Consider the following 20,758-nt stretch of genomic DNA (forward strand, 5'->3'; position numbering starts at 1 on the left):
ACCACAGAAACCTGAAGGCATAAAAGGGCTCCCATCATGCACAGCAGAATCCAAGATGGACACCAGCACATGAAGTAACAACCACAGGAAAAAGGTAGGACCTTGACACCGGAGCACTCACTCAGACCGCCGCAACTACTTGAGGTCAAGGATGCGGGCCTAGTGAAGAATCGATCCAGCATGGAAGGCAGGGGGTCTGAAGGAGGAGGTGTGGGCAGCTTCCAATGCCCGATTTTACTCATGTAGGTGCCTGGGAATTTCCCGATTTGTGGGAGAGCTCTCCCGGGTCTGTGAGTATTGCAGGAGCTGAGGGTTGGCGGAGCTCACCTCTCACGCATCCGCCGTCTTGGATCGCTGTGCATGCGCCACGTTTTTTTTTTTTTTAAAAAGTAGGTTTAAAATTACTTTAAAGCTTAGTTAAATATTGGTTTTCAGGTAGAGGTAGCAATAAAGGGAAGGTGTGGCTTTGTGTATCATTTCTTTATTATGTACAGGACTAAAAAAGTTTTTAAAATTACAAAAGGCAATATGAAATATAGCACATGAATATTTGTTACTTTTCCAGCCAGCAGGTGGTGTCAGGAATGGACTGGCCAGCAATGGTGGGACTCACCTGCCTTTTGATCTGCAGTACCAGGGCTGGCCAGCCGGTGCTCCCAGCAATCAGAGACTCAACCTTTCAGCCAGCTAACACCTGGAACTGATGATGCTGGGGTATTTAAGGGATGGCCAGACCCACAGACTCTGCCTTGGTGTTGTGTTTGTCCTGGGCCCTGTATCTGTCCTGCATCCTGTTTCTGTCCCTTTGCTGAGCCTGCCTGATCTGAACTGCTGCTGACTTCTCCTGCTCTGATCCCTGGCTTGTGACCCTGACCATCCCTCTGCCTGACCCTCTGTACTACGCTGCTTGCTACCTGCTGAACCTGGCCTGTGACCCCGACCATTCTCTGCTTGCTCCCCCTGTACCTACCTGCCCAATTGATATTGACCCGGCCTGCCTGACGACGCTTGCTTGTTTGTACTGTTATCTGTGGGTGGTTGGTTGGGTTTGTTTGCACTGTATTATGTTTAGTATTGCACTGCGTTTATGTTTGTATGGTTAGTGTTAATAAATTATATTGTTTATCACATATCTGAAGTCTGCGTTTCCCTGCGTCAGTCACACACCTCTGGTCATACCTGGGAGCCCTGACATTACACCAAGGCCAATCCTGACCAGAAGTGGCTGCACAGGGAAGCCATCTTGGCTTGTTGATGGGAAGGATGGATCTTGATGAGGTTGAGTATTTATATCTGCTAGTGTTTGATGACAGGGAGTATGCTTATCAAACTCTGAAGGAGTATCCCCGGGATGAACTGCTAGAATGTATACGGCTCGCTCATGTTCTAGTAGATCAGGGCACAGAGTTCTCTGAGGTGCAGCCATTGATTGAGGTTTGTGCTGAGTTGGTTTCATCTGGTACCCCCGAATGCAGGGATGAATTTTTGCCACCATTTAGTGCAGACCAGGTAGAGTCCCTGGTGTGGTTATTAAAGGATGATGTGGGTTACTTTCTGGAGCGTTATTCCACATGTTCACCACAGACACTAAGAGATTGTATAAACGCAGTGCAGTCATTGACCAGACAGGCTTTGTGTAAGCTCAGCTTTGTTCAACCCCTACTGCAGACATGGACAGATTTGTTGCACCCAGCCTCAGTCAGCTTACAAAGACCCAGTCCTGCTTCTAATCTATTTCCTCAAAACTCTATTCCTGCATTCCCAACAGCTCCTCCTGCCCTGCTATCTACCGCATGTCAGTACCCTGTTCCCACTCGCTGCACCTATCCTGCCTTTAACCCTGTAAAAGAGCCCTCTGTAGCAACTGCTCCCTCTCCTGTTCCATCCTCCAGCTCTTCTCTGTCTCCAGCTGCTCCATTTGTTTGCAGACCTGCGTTTACTTGCAGTGCTCCAGTGGTTAAAACTAGAAAAAAGCGAAAATTCTTTCCAACCAATACCATCCTGCCAGTATCCAAACCGGTGAACCTGCCGTCTGAGAACCTGCCTTCCGTGGTTCAGCCTGGTGCCTCTCTTCAGCCTGATGCCTCTCTTCAGCCTGATGCCTCTACTCGGCCTGAAGCCTCTACTCGGCCTGAAGCCTCTACTCGGCCTGAAGCCTCTACTCAGCCGGACGCCGGCATTCAGCCTGATGCCTCTACCCAGCATGATGAACTGATCCAGCCTGACGATCCTATTGGGCCAGTTGACTCGATGCGCGCTGTTGATCCAGACGATCCGGTACCTGATCCGGTGCCCGCTGTCGTGCCAATTGACTCAGAGCCCGCTGTCGTACCTGGTGACTCGGTGCCCACTGCCTTGCCAGATGACGCGTTGCCCGCTGGTGAGCCAAATGACCTGATGCCTGGTGACCCAGGGCCCCCTGTCATACCTGGTGACCCGATGCCCGCTGTCGAGCCAGACGATCCAATGCCTGGTGACCCGGTGCCCACTGCCTTGCCAGATGACGCGGTGCCCGCTGACAAGCCAAATGACCTGATGCCTGGTGACCCAGTGCCCGCTGTCATACCTGGTGACCCGATGCCCGCTGTCGAGCCAGACAATCCGGTACCTGATGACCCGGTGCTCACTGTCGTGCCTGTTGACTCGGAGCCCACTGCCTTGCCAGATGACGCGGTGCCCGCTGTCGAGCCAAATGACCTGATGCCTGGTGACCCAGTGCCCGCTGTCCAGTCAGACGATCCAATGTCTGACCCAGTGCCCGCGGTCATACCAGTTGACTCGGAGCCCACTGCCTTGCCAGATGACGCGGTGCCCGCTGTCGAGCCAAATGACCTGATGCCTGGTGACCCGATGCCCGCTGTCCAGCCAGACGATCCAATGTCTGACCCAGTGCCAGCGGTCATCCCAGTTGACTCGGAGCCCACTGTTGTGCCTGGTGACTCGGTGCCCGCCGCCCCGCCTGGGGGCCTGAGACCTGTCGTTCCGCCTAAGGGCCCGAGACCTGTCGCTCCGCCTGGGGGTCCGGCGCCCGCCGCTCCGCTTGAGGGCCCGAGACCTGTCGCTCCGCCTGGGGGTCCGGCGCCCGCCGCTCCGCCTGAGGGCCCGAGACCTGTCGCTCCTCCTGGGGGTCCGGCGCCCGCCGCTCCGCCTGAGGGCCCGAGACCTGTCGCTCCGCCTGGGGGTCCGGCGCCCGCCGCTCCGCCTGAGGGCCCGAGACCTGTCGCTCCACCTGGGGGTCCGGCGCCCGCCGCTCCGCCTGAGGGCCGGAGACCTGTCGCTCCATCTGGGGGTCCGGCGCCCGCCGCTCCGCCTGACGGCCCGAGACCTGTCGCTCCTCCTGGGGGTCCGGCGTCCGCCGCTCCGCCTGAGGGCCCGAGACCTGTCGCTCCACCTGGGGGTCCGGCGCCCGCCGCTCCGCCTGAGGGCCGGAGACCTGTCGCTCCATCTGGGGGTCCGGCGCCCGCCGCTCCGCCTGAGGGCCCGAGACCTGTCGCTCCTCCCGGGGGTCCGGCGCCCGCCGCTCCGCCTGAGGGCCCGAGACCTGTCGCTCTGCCCGGGGGTCCGGCGCCCGCCGCTCCGCCTGAGGGCCCGAGACCTGTCGCTCCGCCTGGGGGTCCGGCGCCCGCCGCTCCGCCTGAGGGCCCGAGACCTGTCGCTCCATCTGGGGGTCCGGCGCCCGCCGCTCCGCCTGAGGGCCCGAGACCTGTCGCTCCGCCTGGGGGTCCGGCGCCCGCCGCTCCGCCTGGGGGCATGATGCCTGTCGCCCCGCCTGGGGGCACGATGCCTGTCGCCCCGCCTGGGGGCCCGATGCCCGCCGCCCCGCCTGGGGGCCCGATGCCGGTCGCCCCGCCCGGGGGCCCGATGCCGGTCGCCCCGCCCGGGGCCTGCTGCTCCGCCCGGGGGCCCGGTGCCTGCTGCTCCGCCCGGGGGCCCGGTGCCTGCTGCTCCGCCCGGGGGCCCGGTGCCTGCTGCCCCGCCCGGGGGCCCGGTGCCGGTCGCCCCGCCCGAGGGCCCGGTGCCCGCCGCCCCGCCCGTGAGCCCGGTGCCCGCCGCTCCGCCCGGGGGCCCGGTGCCCGCCGCTCCGCCCGGGGGCCCGGTGCCCGCCGCTCCGCCCGGGGGCCCGGTGCCCGCCGCCCTGCCCGGGGGCCCGGTGCCGGTCGCCCCGCCCGGGGGCCCGATGCCTGCTGCTCCGCCCGGGGGCCCGGTGCCTGTCGCCCCGCCCGAGGGCCCGGTGACTGCCGCTCCGCCCGGGGGCCCGGTGCCTGCCGCTCCGCCCAGGGGCCCGGTGCCTGCTGCTCCGCCTGGTGACCCGCTGCCTGCTGCTTCGCCTGGTAATCCGATGTGCCTCTGCCCGGAGTCCTGCCCGATGTGCCTCTGCCCGGAGTCCTGCCCGATGTGCCTCTGCCCGGAGTCCTGCCCGATGTGCCTCTGCCCGGTGTGCCTCTGCCCGGAGTCCTGCCCGATGTGCCTCTGCCCGGAGTCCTGCCCGATGTGCCTCTGCCCGATGTGCCTCTGCCCGGAGTCCTGCCCGATGTGCCTCTGCCCGGAGTCCAGCCCGGTGTGCCTCTGCCCGGAGTCCAGCCCGGTGTGCCTCTGCCCGGAGTCCAGCCCGGTGTGCCTCTGCCCGGAGTCCAGCCCGATGTGCCTCTGCCCGGAGTCCAGCCCGATTTGCCTCTGCCCGGAGTCCAGCCCGATGTGCCTCTGCCCGGAGTCCTGCCCGATGTGCCTCTGCCCGGTGTGCCTCTGCCCGGAGTCCTGCCCGATGTGCCTCTGCCCGGAGTCCTGCCCGATGTGCCTCTGCCCGATGTGCCTCTGCCCGGAGTCCTGCCCGATGTGCCTCTGCCCGGAGTCCAGCCCGGTGTGCCTCTGCCCGGAGTCCAGCCCGGTGTGCCTCTGCCCGGAGTCCAGCCCGGTGTGCCTCTGCCCGGAGTCCAGCCCGATGTGCCTCTGCCCGGAGTCCAGCCCGATTTGCCTCTGCCCGGAGTCCTGCCCGATGTGCCTCTGCCCGATGTGCCTCTGCCCGGAGTCCTGCCCGATGTGCCTCTGCCCGGAGTCCAGCCCGGTGTGCCTCTGCCCGGAGTCCAGCCCGGTGTGCCTCTGCCCGGAGTCCAGCCCGGTGTGCCTCTGCCCGGAGTCCAGCCCGATGTGCCTCTGCCCGGAGTCCAGCCCGATTTGCCTCTGCCCGGAGTCCAGCCCGGTGTGCCGCTGCCCGGAGTCCTGCCCGGTGTGCCAGTCTTTGATATCCCGCCAGTTACCAGACCCGGGCGGTGGAACATTTTGCCCAGCTAGGACTGTTTGGAGCGTCCTGAGGCCGCTCCTTGAGGGGGGGGGTACTGTCAGGAATGGACTGGCCAGCAATGGTGGGACTCACCTGCCTTTTGATCTGCAGTACCGGGGCTGGCCAGCGGGTGCTCCCAGCAATCAGAGACTCAACCTTTCAGCCAGCTAACACCTGGAACTGATGATGCTGGGGTATTTAAGGGATGGCCAGACCCACAGACTCTGCCTTGGTGTTGTGTTTGTCCTGGGCCCTGTATCTGTCCTGCATCCTGTTTCTGTCCCTTTGCTGACCCTGCCTGATCTGAACTGCTGCTGACTTCTCCTGCTCTGATCCCTGGCTTGTGACCCTGACCATCCCTCTGCCTGACCCTCTGTACTACGCTGCTTGCTACCTGCTGAACCTGGCCTGTGACCCCGACCATTCTCTGCTTGCTCCCCCTGTACCTACCTGCCCAATTGATATTGACCCGGCCTGCCTGACGACGCTTGCTTGTTTGTACTGCTATCTGTGGGTGGTTGGTTGGGTTTGTTTGCACTGTATTATGTTTAGTATTGCACTGCGTTTATGTTTGTATGGTTAGTGTTAATAAATTATATTGTTTATCACATATCTGAAGTCTGCGTTTCCCTGCGTCAGTCACACACCTTTGGTCATACCTGGGAGCCCTGACAGGTGGAGTCACTATTTCGCATGAATATCTATCTGTTCCTTGCAGCTCTGTTTTTAAAAAGGATGTTTGCAATGGGTCTGAAGTAAGAAGAACTGAAACATTAGATAAAATCATCTGTAGTCAAATAACATGACATAAATTACTTTAGACAACAGCTGTCTAATGTCTATCTCCCACATATCTAGTGGTAGAAGGGTGTGAAACTGGAACTTGTATTTGCTAAGCGCTATGTGCTATTTCAGATAGTATCTTTACCGCCTCCCGCCCGCCATATAAGGTAATGACAGGTGCAAGGCGGTTCTCTCATATGACGTCCTCCCACTCTAACCGCGCATGCACGGCTCCGGGGCACGCAGCGCGGCGATCGGTGGTGCGCTGTGTCCCTCGAACACATCGGATCACCAATCGACGGAAACAGCCGAACATGTTGGCTCGGTCATGTGATCAGCTGTGTCAAATCACAGCTGATCGCATGTAAATAGGGGAATGCCGTTTATCGGCATTTCTCTCTTCACGAGCTGTCATGCTGACAGCTCGAGAGGAAGGAGAGCCGGTAATCAGCATTCCTCGGAGGGGACATGTACACTGATCATCATGATCAGTGTGGCCCCAAAAGTGCCACCTGTCAGTGCCCATCAATGCCACCTGTCAATGCCCATCAATGCCACCTGACAGTGCCTACCAGTGCACATCAATGCCACATATCAGTGCCTACCAGTGCACATCAATGCCACATATCAGTGCCCATCTGAGCTTCCTTTCAGTGTCACCTATCAGTACACTTATCAATGCCAGTCAGTGCCACCAATCAGTGCTGCCAATCAGTGCCAGTCAGTGCCACCTATCATTGTCATTCAGTGCCATCTATCATTGCCCATCAGTGCCAGCCAGTGCCGCCTATCAGTGCCACCTATCAATGTCGCCTATCAGTGCCATATATGAGTGCTGCCTCTCAATGCCCATCAGTGATGCCTGTAAATGCCCATCAGTGCCACCTACTAGTTCCTCCTCATCAGTGCCCATCAGTGCCACCTATCAGTGCCCATCAGTGCAGCCTATCAGTGCCCATCACTGCAGCCTCATTAGTTCACATCAGTGAAGGAGAAAACTCACTTATTTACAAAATTTATAACAAAAACTAAGAAAAAAAGTGTTTTTTTCAAAATTTTCAGTTGTTTTTGGTTTAGCAAAAAATAAAAAACCCAGAGGTGATTAAATACCACCAAAAGAAAGCTCTATCTGTCTCAAAAAAAATGATAAAAATTTCATATGGGTACAGTGTTGCATGACCAAAAGTGCGAAAGTGCTGAAAGCTAAAAACTGGCCTGGGCAGGAAGGGGGTATAAGTGCACTGTAGGCTAGTAGTTAAACAAAGTGTTATCACTATGTTATACACATTTTCACATACACTTTTTTCACCACTTGAAAGGAAGTGGAAACACATGCAACAGGTCATATAGTTACTGAAACTACAATGCAGCATTGCTGGATTACTTTTCTTTACATGAAGGATGGACACTGCTGATCCGCTTCTGATTGTTATGTTGGCAGGCTTATCTCTTGCTTGTGAGTATATAGTAACTTCATCGTAACAGTTCTAACTATATCAAGCGTGCTCTGACACGTGAACATTAAGCAAGACTGCATCCAGAACCACAAGGTCTACTACCAGTGGTGCAAGAACCATAACACATAGATAGTGTTAGGCTAGAAAAATCACCTGCATGCATCTTTGCCAAACAGCCAGTGTTTCGCCAGTCTAATATATCAAAATCAGATTTAAACCTTGCAACCTAAAAAAAAATGCATTCAGATGAGCTGGAAACTGTACCAGAACATAACAAAAGTCACAAATACTAATTGTGCAAACCTTCTGACCATCTGTGATTCCTATGATAGTCCCAGAATACTCTATTAAATATTGGTCTACCACATCATACCACACTTTTGTTCCTCTTATCCAGTTTATAGGCTTTAGTTCTGATAAGCTATTTTTGTCCTAAAAAAGTTGTCATATTTTGACATTCTGCTCCCTTCTATAAAAAGGAATTTGTACACCAAAAATAGTTAGATATCGAAATATATGATGTCACATCCCACATCCTTATATTTAAAAAAATGTATACACTGCAAATTGAATGTTCTATATAGAAATATATAATATCACATCCAACATCATTCTATGAAAAAAAATAATATGCACAACGCAACTTGATTGTTAGATGTAAAAATATATGAAACACACTGTGTCCTTCTATGAAAAAGAATGTATAGACCACAAACTGATTGTTATACACTGTATAGAACTACAATGTATAATGTCACATTCTGTGTCCTATGAAAAAACAATATGCACACCACACACTATTAGCCATGGAAATATAAAATATATTCTCCCACGTTCTTGTATTAACTAAAAAGAATGTGTACAACACAAAATGAGTATTAAATAGCAATATATTATTTTATAAAGTTCATATAGTATAGTGACTTAACTATAATAGCAATTGCAACATGAGCTTAACACATACTGTACATAGGAATGTGGATGTTGTATAGAATTAGTTAATGCACATGTGATATATCTGTTTAATTAGTCTTTCAATTTGAACAAATTGCTGTTTTTAGTGGATATAGTGTGCGATTTTCCCATTTTCTTTATTTGGATGATGTAAGTGTACCTTGTATCATTCATATGCTTCACAACCTTCTGTACAGAACAAGTTTTTCAGGGGCATATAAAAGGCACATGGGTATCAAGACCCAGATTTAATGATGGGTAGATGGAAGAACCCTAAATCCAGTGATATACAAATAGATTATTTTGTTTAGCCTGCGGGCTGAACCAAAAAAATCCAACAGATTCCTCAACTATCAGAATACCCAAACAGCGGTTGCAACTAATTAGATGCAGCTGCTGTTCAGCTGACAATTTTCTGTCTGGCGCCTTCGATTTTTCAGTTGTAGGATGTCGGGTGGGAAGAAAATGCATTAAGGTAAACAACTTCAGCCTTTACAACCACTTTAAGATGGCCATAGTATGAGACATCCCAAATCCACAGCACCTCTCTAGACCTGTGCCTCTCACTCTCTGCATGCAACCAAGGTGCTGGCTGCCAGGGTCCATTTTTGCTCAGAAAATAAGATATATAGATGAATAAAAGCTGCACTCCAATATCTTCCAGGCATTTTTATTGTAGCTGTCAACAGAGCAACTGCATCCATAATGTCTCCACCTGAAAACCACTATTCCTTCATATCCAGTCCAGGGTTTCCTGCAAAATGCTTGGCTACGTTAGTATTCTTATGCTTTCTTATATTTGATAGATGATCTCTCATGTAATGACACAGCTTCCTAGTGGTTTTTCCAACAAATTTCCCTCTGCAGAATACACAGGATATTACACATGTGACAAACCTATTTTGACAGTTAACCACTTGCCTACCGGACACTTATACCCCCTTCCTTACCAGGCCAATTTTCAGCTTTCAGCACTATTGCATTTTGAATGACAATTGCGCGGTCATGCAACATTATACCCATATGAAATTTTTATAATTTTTTCTCACAAATAGAGCTTTCTTTTGGTGGTATTTACTTGCCACTGGGTGTTTTACTTTTTGCGCTATAAACAAAAAAAGAGCAAAAAAATTTGAAAAAAAAAGTTTCTTTGTTTCTATTATAAAATTTTGCAAACAGGTAATTTTTCTCCTTCACTGATGTGCATTGATGAGGCTGCACTGATAGGCAGCACTGATGGGCACTGATAGGCAGCACTAACGAGGTGGCACGGAGAGGCGGCATGGAGAGGCGGCACTGATAGGCAGCACTGATAGGTGGCACTGATGAGCTGGCACTGATGATGGGTACCGATAGTTGCCACTGATAGGTGGCACTGACTGGCAGCACTGATTGGTGCAACTGCTGGGCAATGACTGGTGGCACTGTTGGGCACTGACTGGTGGCACTGATGGGCTGCACTGATGGGCACTGATGGGCACAGGTGGGTGGCACTGCTGGGCACAGGTGGGTGGCACTTCTGGACACAGGTGGGTGGCACTGCTGGGCACAGGAGGGTGGCACTGCTGGGCATAGGTGGGTGGCACTGGTGGGTGGCACTGCTGGAAGCCAATCATCAGGGCACTGATCATCAGTGCCCTGGTGATCGGTGCCGATCCCTGCTCTGACAACTGCCGGTTCTCGGCAGTACTTTCCTCACGCTCTCACAGTGTAAGGAAAGTGCAGCCAAGAACCGGCAATTGCATTTCCCGGTGAGCAGCGTGTCATTGGACACGGCTGATCACGTAGTAAAAGGCCGCTGTGATTGGCCTTTTACCACATCACATGATCAGCTGTGTCTGTAGGACAGGAGAGCACGTTCTGGAAGGACGCATATGACGCCCTCCCAAAACTGGCCAGCCACAGTGCAGCCGTCATTCAGCTATCTGCGGTCGGCAACTAGTTAACTAATTGCTTAATTTGAAGAGTATTACGTGTCAAGGATAATAAAATCACACATAGATCCCCTAGAAAAATGCAGTGTTATGTTCAACCAAGATTTTTTTTTACATGAATTCTGTGGGGAGCAGTTACGTGTCAAAACTAGGTACCTTCCCCTCCCCCTGAAAAAATCAAAATATGATAGAGGTGGGGAGGAGGAAGAAAGTAGGAACCTCCCCTTTTGGGTGGAGTTCCGCTTTAAACATGTACAGTTATAATTTGAATTTAACTGGGTAGAAACAACTGGAACAAATTAATTATTTGGATTTAACTCTAATGGGGAGCATTTTGAATGGAAAAATTCACACTCAGGCCTATCAAAAGCCATGTTTGAGGAACTCCCTTCTTTGAGCTATGTCAAAAGGTTAGCTTGTCAGGATAAGAAGAAACTCTTCTACCTTGTAGAGCTTCATGAAAGAAGCTTTCAATATGAAAGGTAAGTTGGGGTTACCATAGAGCCAATTTTGATAGACCATACCAGTTAGAAACATGTTGAGAGAGAGCCTAATTATTTGATTGTGAATCCAGGAAGGATAAAATGATTAATCTGAATGACCACTTTATGGTCTTTAGCACTCAATAGAGTTCAGAGTTTGAGAATATTAAGCCTATCATACAGATATACTGTACTTACTGATCTCACAGAGTGACTGATTTTCGGGAAGGTGTATGTTTTGTTAACAAGAGATCTCCCACATTGGGGAATATGTTGTCCACTAGTGATGGGCCGTACACTCCCCGGTTCAGTTCACTGTAGAACATTCGAATGGACCAAAAGTTCGCCGCGAACATTGAACGTAATGCAAGTCTATGGTAATTGAGCGTGCTAATTCAAAAGTGCCCATTTTGAAGGCTTATGTGAGAGGCATTGGCCATAAAAGTGGTATGGGGAATTGGGTACTGCCCTGTTGGACATGAATCAGTGTAAAATGTTTTTTTCAAAAAGTACTGTTTTTAAAGGGGCAGTCACTTTTCATTGCTTAAAGAAAAAAAATGTGAAAAATTTCTTTAAATATCATGCCTGGGGGGTCCCCTTAAACTACCTGCAAAGTTGCACATCTGTACAATGTATAGAACCTGCTGCAGCAGGACTGACATTTATCTTATAAATGACATGTTTATAAAAAAAAAAAAAAAAACAGCATGGGGGGGCCCCCCTTCCCAATCTATACCAGATTTATTTTTTAATGTATTTTTTGCTTATATTTTTTTTTCATTATTATTCTTTATGTATTTTTTGGGGTTTTTTTTCGGGGAGAATATTCTCCCCTCTGTCTTATATAGTGTGGGGTGGATACTGTGCACTGTAAGAGCGCAGTGCATTGTGGGGTGTTTGGCGGGCAAAGAGTTGGTGGTACCTTCACACTGTAACCCTTCAGAGTTATATTTGATTAGTGCAGGATTGGACCCTGCTCGAAAAATTCGAATTATATGCACCTAAATTGCTGGGCACAGGAATGGGCCTGCAGTTAAAAATTGTTAACAATTAGAGAAAAATGTAAATTAGATGCACCTGTCAACAGGTGCAGAAAAATTGGGCCTTGGGTGTTGGTGGTGCCTGAATACAGTCACCCCTCACAGTTACTCCAGTTACTCTTGCTGGGTGCATGCATGAGCCCTGCAGTTAAAAACTGTTAACAATCACAGAAAATGGTAAAAAAAAAATGAAATTACATGCACCTGTGATACAGGTGCCGAAAAATTGGGCCTTGGGTGTTGGTGGTGCCCTAAACCAAAAAAATAGTTTGAAGCTAGCAAAATCAGGATTCAGGAATAGGATAGGCAGCATAGGCAGTCTTCAAAGGATCCCAGTTCCCTAACAAATTTATTCAGTTCCATCAGCATCAGGAGCAAGATAGTTGCTGTTGTTCCAGGACTAATTCATTTTGATAAATGTAAGCTGGTCAACAGAGTATATGGACAGACGCACTCTTTTTATCCATCAAAAAACCTCCAGCAGCACTGAATGTCCATTCAGAAAGCAGGACAGGTCAGTAGCTCGATGGCATATTGAGCAAGTTTTGGCCAGTGATCCATCCTTAAGGCCCAGTAACCCAGTGAATGCTCAGTTGGAAAGGTCTCCAAGTTTGCTCTTGCCGCTAGATAATCCTGCATCATATGATGCAGACACTGCCAATGGGTGCTTAAACTTAACAGCCCTGGGAGCTGAGGACTAAAGAACTGTTTAAAGGCATTGGTCCGCCAGCCGCCTTCTCCACTGCTCTTCCTTTGACAGAACAAAGCCCCAGAAACACATTGTCCAGGAAATAGAAAGGTGTTACACAAATTTTTTTGCAAGGAGTCCACAAGATATTTCCTCCTCTGCTCCCTCTGCGACTGCAACTTTACCCTTGTAACATGGATCAAGAAGGGTTGCCAACCAGTGTTGATCCCTCTCCTTGATAACACGAATCCTTGGGTCCTTACGCAGAGTTTGCAGAATCAGGGAGCCCATGCAACTTAAGTTTGAGGAGGCAGTAGATTCTGAGTCCTTTGGGTCACTTAGGATAACATTGTCAGGAACTACCTCCTCCCAGCCACGTACTACTCCTGGCTGGGTTTCTTGGGGACTGAAAACCGCCCCTTGAAGACTGCTGTATGTGATCCTCTACTTCCATGCTACTGCAATCCTCCTCCTCCTCTTCCTCCTCCTGCTGTGTGTTCTGCAGCCCCGCAGCAATGGTTTCTGCATAAAGGGGGCCTTGAGAGGACAGGAAATCCTCCTCTTCCACCCGCTGTTCTGCCTCAAGTGCCCTGTCCATGATTCCATGCAGCGTGTGCTCCAGCAGGAAGACTAGAGGGATAGTGTCACTGGTGCATGTGGTGTCATAGCTCACCATCTTTGTGGCCTCCTCAAATGGTGACAGGACAGTGCATGCATCCTTGTTCCGCAGCCACTGGTGTGGTGAAGAGAAGCCAAGCTCCCCTGAGCCTGCCCTTGTGCCATATTCACACAGGTACTCATTGATGGCTCTCTGCTGCATGTGCAGCCACTGCAGCATTGCCAAAGTTGAGTTCCACCAAGTGGGCATGTCACAAATAAGTCAGTTGGTGGGCAGGTTGAATTCCCATTGAATTTCAGCCAGCTGAACACTGGCTGTGTATGACCGTCGTAAAAGGCCACAGACTTTTCTGGCCTGTCTCAGAAGATCTTGAAAGCCTGGGTACCTGTTCAAGAAATGCTGCACCGCTAAATTCAGGATGTGCCAAGCATGGAACATGTGTCAACGACAACGACAAATGGCATCAACGACAGAATCTCTGGCCTGGTGTGGCTCCTGTCCCCTAGACAGACCAGCTGAAGCACCAAGTGACATCTTTTAGCTTGACTGCTTGCGTAGCCCCCTGATCGCTTATGGAGCACTGCTGATTCAGACGACCATAGAGGAAGAGGAGGGGGTGGAGTAGACAGAGGTGGCAGAATCACCACTTTTTGGAGGCATGGTGGTGGAGCAAGCTCCAGCACTGAACCCTGTCCTGCATCCTTCCCAGCTGCTAGCAAAGTTACCCAGTGTGCCGTGAAGGATATGTAACGTCCCTGACCATGCTTGCTGGACCACGTGTCAGCAGTAATGTGGACCTTGCTGCTGATCGCCCTGTCCAAAGAGGGCAAAACATTGCTTTCCACATGATGGTACGGAACTGGAATGGCCTTATGTGAAAGAATTGTCTTTTCGGAACCTGCCACTGTGGTACAGCACATTCTACAAATTCACCGAAGTGGGCAGAGTCCACCAGATGGAAAAGCAGCAGTTGTAATGCCACCAATTTGGCCAGGCTAGCATTTAGATGCTGAGCATGTGGATGGGTGGGACAATATTTTTTTACAGTTCAGCAACTGGGGTAGCGAAATTTGGCTGCTGAAATCACAGGTGGTGTACTGCTATCAGATGGGGTGCCAGAACCTGTGGCAACCACTGCTGTGCCATCACTCCTCTCAGTGGAAGCTGTTTAGGAGATCTGACATTTTGGAGTAGAGGTAGAGATCCCAGATGAGGAGCAAGAAGAAGTCTGCACTTTTTTGGGATGTGGGGCTTTCAGGTGCTGTTGCCAACGGACTGTATGGTAGCTTGTCATATGTCTTGTCAAGCATGTGGTGCCCAAGTGGCTGGTGTTTTGGCCATGCTTGATCTGCTCTGTCGTGTGATGTCATCGGTTATAGGCCCTTATGCCTGCCCCTGGAGCACATCCTGCCTTGTTGGACTTCGGCCTCCTCCTCACTTTCCTCCTCTGTTCTCTCAGGCACCCAAGTACGGTCAGTGACCTCATCATCCCCTTCTGCCTTGTCAATGGAGCCAACTTGGCGGTGTGCTGTGGCTGGGGGAACATGATTGACAATTTCTTTTCTCTCACTGGCACCTCCTCTCTCTAGGCTCACGTCACTCTTAAAGGGGCAGTAAATAACAGGCGTGCATTACGTACAGAGGTCATTGGGTTACACACAGAGTGTAGAGTTCAGGGGTGCACTACACATAGAGTGCAGAGATCAGCCTTCTTCCCAAGCTGCTTACCTCTGCATCCCCCACTCACAGTTCACTTTCACCCCTACTCAGGTCTGACCTCTGCATGCAACCCCCCCTCCACTTCCCCATCTCCCCCCCCCCCTTAAAGCTGCACCATCTTCCACATATCTTACTTTTGTTGCTGTATTAGGCTGAAGCACCCAGCTGGCTTTAGTACCTCCCTGCACACTGTACATGGCTCCACCTCTCTCACTTGCAGGGGGATCATCAAGTGGGGGTGTCGGTACACACGCTGCAACCCAGGCACCTGCATCTCGCTTGTCCCCACTTTGCACTTAGTGGAAGCCACTCAGAAGATCGGATCTGTGGGAGCCGTTGGGAGACAAGCTGTCACTTGTAAACAGAGAAGCCAGACTTCTGTGTTTTTAAGTAATAGCGGTGAGCAAAGAGCATAAGGCCTGCACCAGAGTTGGTGGAGATGAATTCCACCAAGTTCCAGCTGAAATAAAACCCTGGGTTTACATTATTCTCAACAGAACGCATAAGAATACTAATTTAGACAAACATTTTGTAGCTCACCATGGATTGGGCACGAAAGAATGGTGGTTTCTGCTTGTAGGTGCAGACAGTATGGTCGCAGTTGGAGTGTAATTGTCAGAGCAAAACCGCATACAGTACATTGTCAGAAATTTGTTAATTCGAGAACATTTTCCATCTTGTTCCTTTGACTTTTGCTATCACTCTGGTCAAAACACAAATGCTGAGTTGACCCCACTAATGCTTAGGAAATCAAACAAACATTCTTAAAACAAACTATTTTGAACCAGATTCTACTAGTGTATGGCCACTGGCCAGCTTTAGTCTATTTTATCTTCTGCTGGAATCATCCTAACTTTACTCCTCTCCTATATTTCCTGTACCTCACTAGCAGGACCTTTATACGCATCTCACTCACCTCTCCTTACTGCATTGCTGATCATCGACATCTGACCCTCCCCACTAAAATATTTCTGCCACTCTGGAAATGGTGTATATTTTACAACTATTTTAAATCAGAACTTTGCAGCAAGTGTTTTATTATTTTGGTGCACACGATGTCACATGACACTTAGGGGGATTTGGCGCAGCTGGTACAACACCACATAGAACTCATATTCTAAAATTGTTAATTTGGCACAAGGATATTCATCAATATTACATCCCAAAACTGACATATTTCCCATTGGTAACTCCCTCTACTATATAAGGTCCCGTGTACACCGCTCCATACTTTGGCAGCGCCTCCCTCCTGCTGTTTTAGTGCCTCCAGGAGGGACAGATGCAGCATCCAGCCCCACTGCAGACAGCCTGTCAAAGTCTACAGTATAACAGTCTGTGGCTGGATGGGGCTAACAGCTTTACCAAATGAAGTGGTACCTGCGTTTAGGGCCCTGTGTGTTCAGAGGTGAAGGTCAAATTGTCAGATTATGGCTATTAACTACTGTTTTTTATATTTCCTCCAGCAAATTCCACCTGTCACTCTTCATATACAACTGATGACAAGGATATACAATATACTACCATTGAAGGGTACATAGCCAGTGATATATTTCTCCCATGCTTTTTCAACATAACACTGATATCTCAGGCAAAGTGCAATGATACATCAGTAATCTGGAGTTTTCCAAGCACAAATACATACCTACTGGAATTTCAAATCCAACTATCCAACGTGAAAACCTGGGGAAATTGGAAACAACGTATAAAGTATGATAAAAGCCAGAGTGGGAACTTTTCTATAACAATTTTAAATGTGGATTTAGAGGTCATTGGCAATATATCATGCACCTTATATGATGGAGTTAACTATATAATGGCAAAGAGAATACTGCAGCTGCTCATCAGAGGTACATCTGCACAAAGTATAACACAATGCGCTAATTAATTAATTAATGTTAATGATTATTTTTTTATTGTTTTTAAAACACAGTTTAAACATAGATCATATTTAAAAAGTGAGATATAGGAAGGCTGCCTTCTTCTGATTATGCATGGGGGTCAGGGCCGTCTTTAATATTGATTGGACCCTGGGCAAACATTTTCTTGGCCCCCCTCCGAAAGTATTTATGTTCTTCACCTGCTCTGAGACATAAAATAAATGGCAGCTAGACTCAGAATCATTTACTGCAGCAGATCAGGCAGCGATTGCGATTGGTTGCCAGAAGTTACAGCATATGACTACTGCTCACTGATTAATTGCTACAGGTCACAGCACATAATTTCTGCATGCTGACTGGTTGCTAGAGGTTACTGTAAATCATTACCGCTCACCTATTGGTTGCTGGGGGGGTAAAGTGTGATCAGTGGCAATGGTGATGGTCGGGGGGGGGGGGATAAAAGGGATGAATGGCAGTGCTAGGGGGGATGTAATCAGTGGCAGTGCTGGGGGGAGAGTGTGATCAGTGACAGTGCTGGGGGGTTGATGGGATCAGTGGCAATGCTGGTGGGTGGCATCAGTGACAGTGCTTGGGGGGGGGGGATGGGATTAGTGGCAGTGCTTGGGGAAGGAGGGATAGGATGAGAGGCAGTGCTGGTGAAGGGATGGGATCAGTGGCAGTGCTTGGGGGGGATGGGATCAGTGGCAGTGCTTGGGGGGATGGGCCAGTGGGTGCCTGATCCTATCCTCAGTGGCACAGCTGAAGGCAATAGTCCAAAAATGTTATCTGCACATGTGGGCAAGAAAAAAGTTAGAAATGTGATGCTACTGCCACAGCTTGCATACTTATCTTACTGTTTAATTTACAGTATGTGTTGAATTCTGTTACAAAATCCACTAAACAAAGACTTAAAAAAAGTTAAAATTTACAGCAGGAAGATCTCACTGCAGGAATATTTAAGACACAAAAGAATCCAACGGCTGACTCAGCCTACCAGGCTTCAACTTACCCTTTAAGGCAATTCCTGCTTTTCTGCATGCTCTTGATTCATTTAATGCACTGTGATTTTCATTTTTGCTATGATAATCATATAATTTTATAATTTGGGATAAAGCTTAAAGTGACACTAAACAATATCTTTATTCCCCAAAAATAATCCATAAACATCCAATACTTATTGGTCCTGTAATCTAATTTTCATCATTGTGTTTTTCTGCCTATTTGAAACATCTTCTGTGAGCTTCCAAACTTCTCATTTCTATATGTTGGGAACAATCAATGCACCTTAGTTGGGATCATGTGCACTGTTCTATGCACACTACACATCCCATAGTCTATCATAAGTGTGAGCAAAAGAAACATATGGCTACATTCCTACACACAATGGGACCATAGAGAGTGAACGTGTAGCCACCCTCTAACATAAATTTGGATCACAGTAGTAAAAATATTGAATTTGGAAACTTTGAGACTTGAAAGAGGATGAGAGCAATAGATGGTTAAGGGTACACATTTGGATATATATTTTTTAAAACCAGAGATTTACAGACACAGTGGAACTCTAGGGTAAAAAATGTCTTTTTATTTGTGATTGGTCCAGAGAAGTTATGTGTAATGCTTTGCCACCTACATCCAGATGGTGGCTGTGGATGCTATAAATGTTAGGTTTGTTCTGCTGGATACTAGAGTTAGCTATGAGCTTTGGCCATTCGCCAGTACTGGATCTAGTACAATGCTGTGGGATCCATCGTTTTGCACATCTTTTCCGCTTCTACTGCCTTATTGTATGATATATACAGGTGAAATTCGAAAAATTAGAATATTGTGCAAAAGTTCATTTATTTCAGTAATACAACTTAAAAGGTGAAACTAATCTGTGAGATAGACTCATTACATGCAAAGCAAGATAGTTCAAGCTGTGATTTGTCATAATTGTGATGATTATGGCTTACAGCTCATGAAAACCCCAAATCCACAATCTCAGAAAATTTGAATATTGTGAAAAGGTGCAATATTCTAGGCTCAAAGTGTCCCACTCTAATCAGCTAATTAAGCCATAATAACTGCAAAGGGTTCCTGAGCCTTTAAATTGTCTCTCACAGTCAGTAGGAATCACAATCATGGGAAAGACTGCTGACCTGACAGTTGTGCAGAAAACCATCATTGACACCCTCCATAAGGAGGGAAAGCCTCAAAAGGTAATTGCAAAAGAAGTTGGATGTTCCCAAAGCACATTAATAGAAAGTTATGTGGAAGGGAAAAGTGTGGAAGAAAACGGTGCACAAGCTGCAGGGATGACCGCAGCCTGGAGAGGATTGTCAGGAAAAGGCCATTCAAAAGTGTTGGGGACTTTCACAAGGAGTGGACTGAGGCAGGAGTCAGTGCATCAAGAGCCACCACACACAGATGGATCCTGGACATGGGCTTCAAATGCCGTATTCCTCTTGTCAAGCCGCTCCTGAACAACAAAGAACGGCATAAACATCTTACCTGGGCTAAAGAAAAACAGACCTGGTCTGTTGCTCAGTGGTCCAAAGTCCTCTTTTCTGATAAGAGCAACTTTTGCATCTCATTTGGAAACCAAGGACCCAGAGTATGGAGGAAGAATGGAGAGGCACACACTGCAAGATGCTTGAATCCAGTGAGAAGTTTCCACAGTCTGTGTTGATTTGGGGAGCCATGTCATCTGCTGGTGTTGGTCTACTGTGCTTCATTAAGTCCAGGGTCAACACAGCCGTCTACAAGGAGATTTTGGAGCACTTCATGCTTCCTTCCGCAGACGAGCTTTATGGGGATGCTGACTTCATTTTCCAGCAGGACTTGGCTCCTGCCCACACTGCCAAAAGCACCAAAACCTGGTTCAATAACCGTGGGATTACTGTGCTTGATTGGCCAGCAAACTCGCCTGACCTGAACCCCATAGAGAATCTATGGGGCATTGCCAAGAGAAAGATGATAGACATGAGACCGAACAATGCAGAAGAGCTGAAGGCCGCTATTGAAGCATCCTGGTCTTCCATAACACCTCAGCGGTGCCACAGGCTGATAGCTTCCATGCCACGCCGCATTGAGGCAGTAATTGCTGCAAAAGGGGCCCAAACCAAGTACTGAGTACATATGCATGCTTATACTTTTCAGAGGTCTGATATTGTTCTATGTACAATCCTTGTTTTATTGATTGCATGTAATATTCTCATTTTCTGAGATTGTGGATTTGGGGTTTTCATGAGCTGTAAGCCATAATCATCACAATGATGACAAATCACGGCTTGAACTATCTTGCTTTGCATGTAATGAGTCTATCTCATATATTAGTTTCACCTTTTAAGTTGCGTTAAAGGAATAAATGAACTTTTGCACGGTATTCTAATTTTTTGAGTTCCACCTGTATACTGTATACACAGGGTATATACAATATATATGTATACACACTATTTCTATGTGTCAGTATTGGTTGTACTGTAAGTATGGCTTGTATATTAACCTTTATATTTTTTTTAACTCAGAAAAGGATCTAGCAGAAGAGTTGCTGTTACCTCTCACCATCGGTGGTGGCCTCTTGTTTATACTGGTTGCTGTGGTTGTGGTTTGCGTTTTGAAGTTCAGTGGTAAGAATTTCCTGCCATTCTTTACACACTTGAAAAGTTAAATCATTTTCACAAACATAACATTTTTTTGCTTTTAAAATTCAAATAACTTTATAGCTTCTTGTTCAAATATAATATTCTTGCTTTTTAGCCATCTCTTTTAATAGCCTATAAAGAGCATTGTAGTTTCCTATTATCCTAGGTATGTTGAACGTGTATCATATGTACTCACTCTAGCAGGACATTATAACAGGAAATGTCTGGCCTTGTTATATAATTTTTCCCTTTACAAGAGTGAAAATTGTTGGAATACAGTTTTTCGTATTTTGTGCACAAACTA

At 48.5% G+C, this 20,758-nt stretch overlaps 1 protein-coding gene across 1 annotated transcript in view; it reads left to right on the plus strand.

Annotated features, from left to right (window-relative positions):
- Positions 1-7,462: 7,462 nt before the first annotated feature.
- Positions 7,463-20,758, plus strand: part of LOC149455910 (uncharacterized) — a 29,651-nt gene continuing 16,355 nt past the window's right edge. Inside the window, exons 1-3 of the mRNA XM_089685726.1 lie at positions 7,463-7,517; positions 16,418-16,801; positions 20,338-20,439. Coding sequence (XP_089541852.1) covers positions 7,463-7,517; positions 16,418-16,801; positions 20,338-20,439 — 541 coding nt within the window. The remainder of the gene's footprint in view (positions 7,518-16,417; positions 16,802-20,337; positions 20,440-20,758) is intronic.

The sequence above is a fragment of the Staurois parvus genome, unplaced genomic scaffold (assembly GCF_062004578.1).
Source record: "Staurois parvus isolate SC_StPar_1 unplaced genomic scaffold, SC_StPar_1.0 ptg000382l, whole genome shotgun sequence".
Lineage (NCBI taxonomy): Eukaryota > Metazoa > Chordata > Amphibia > Anura > Ranidae > Staurois > Staurois parvus.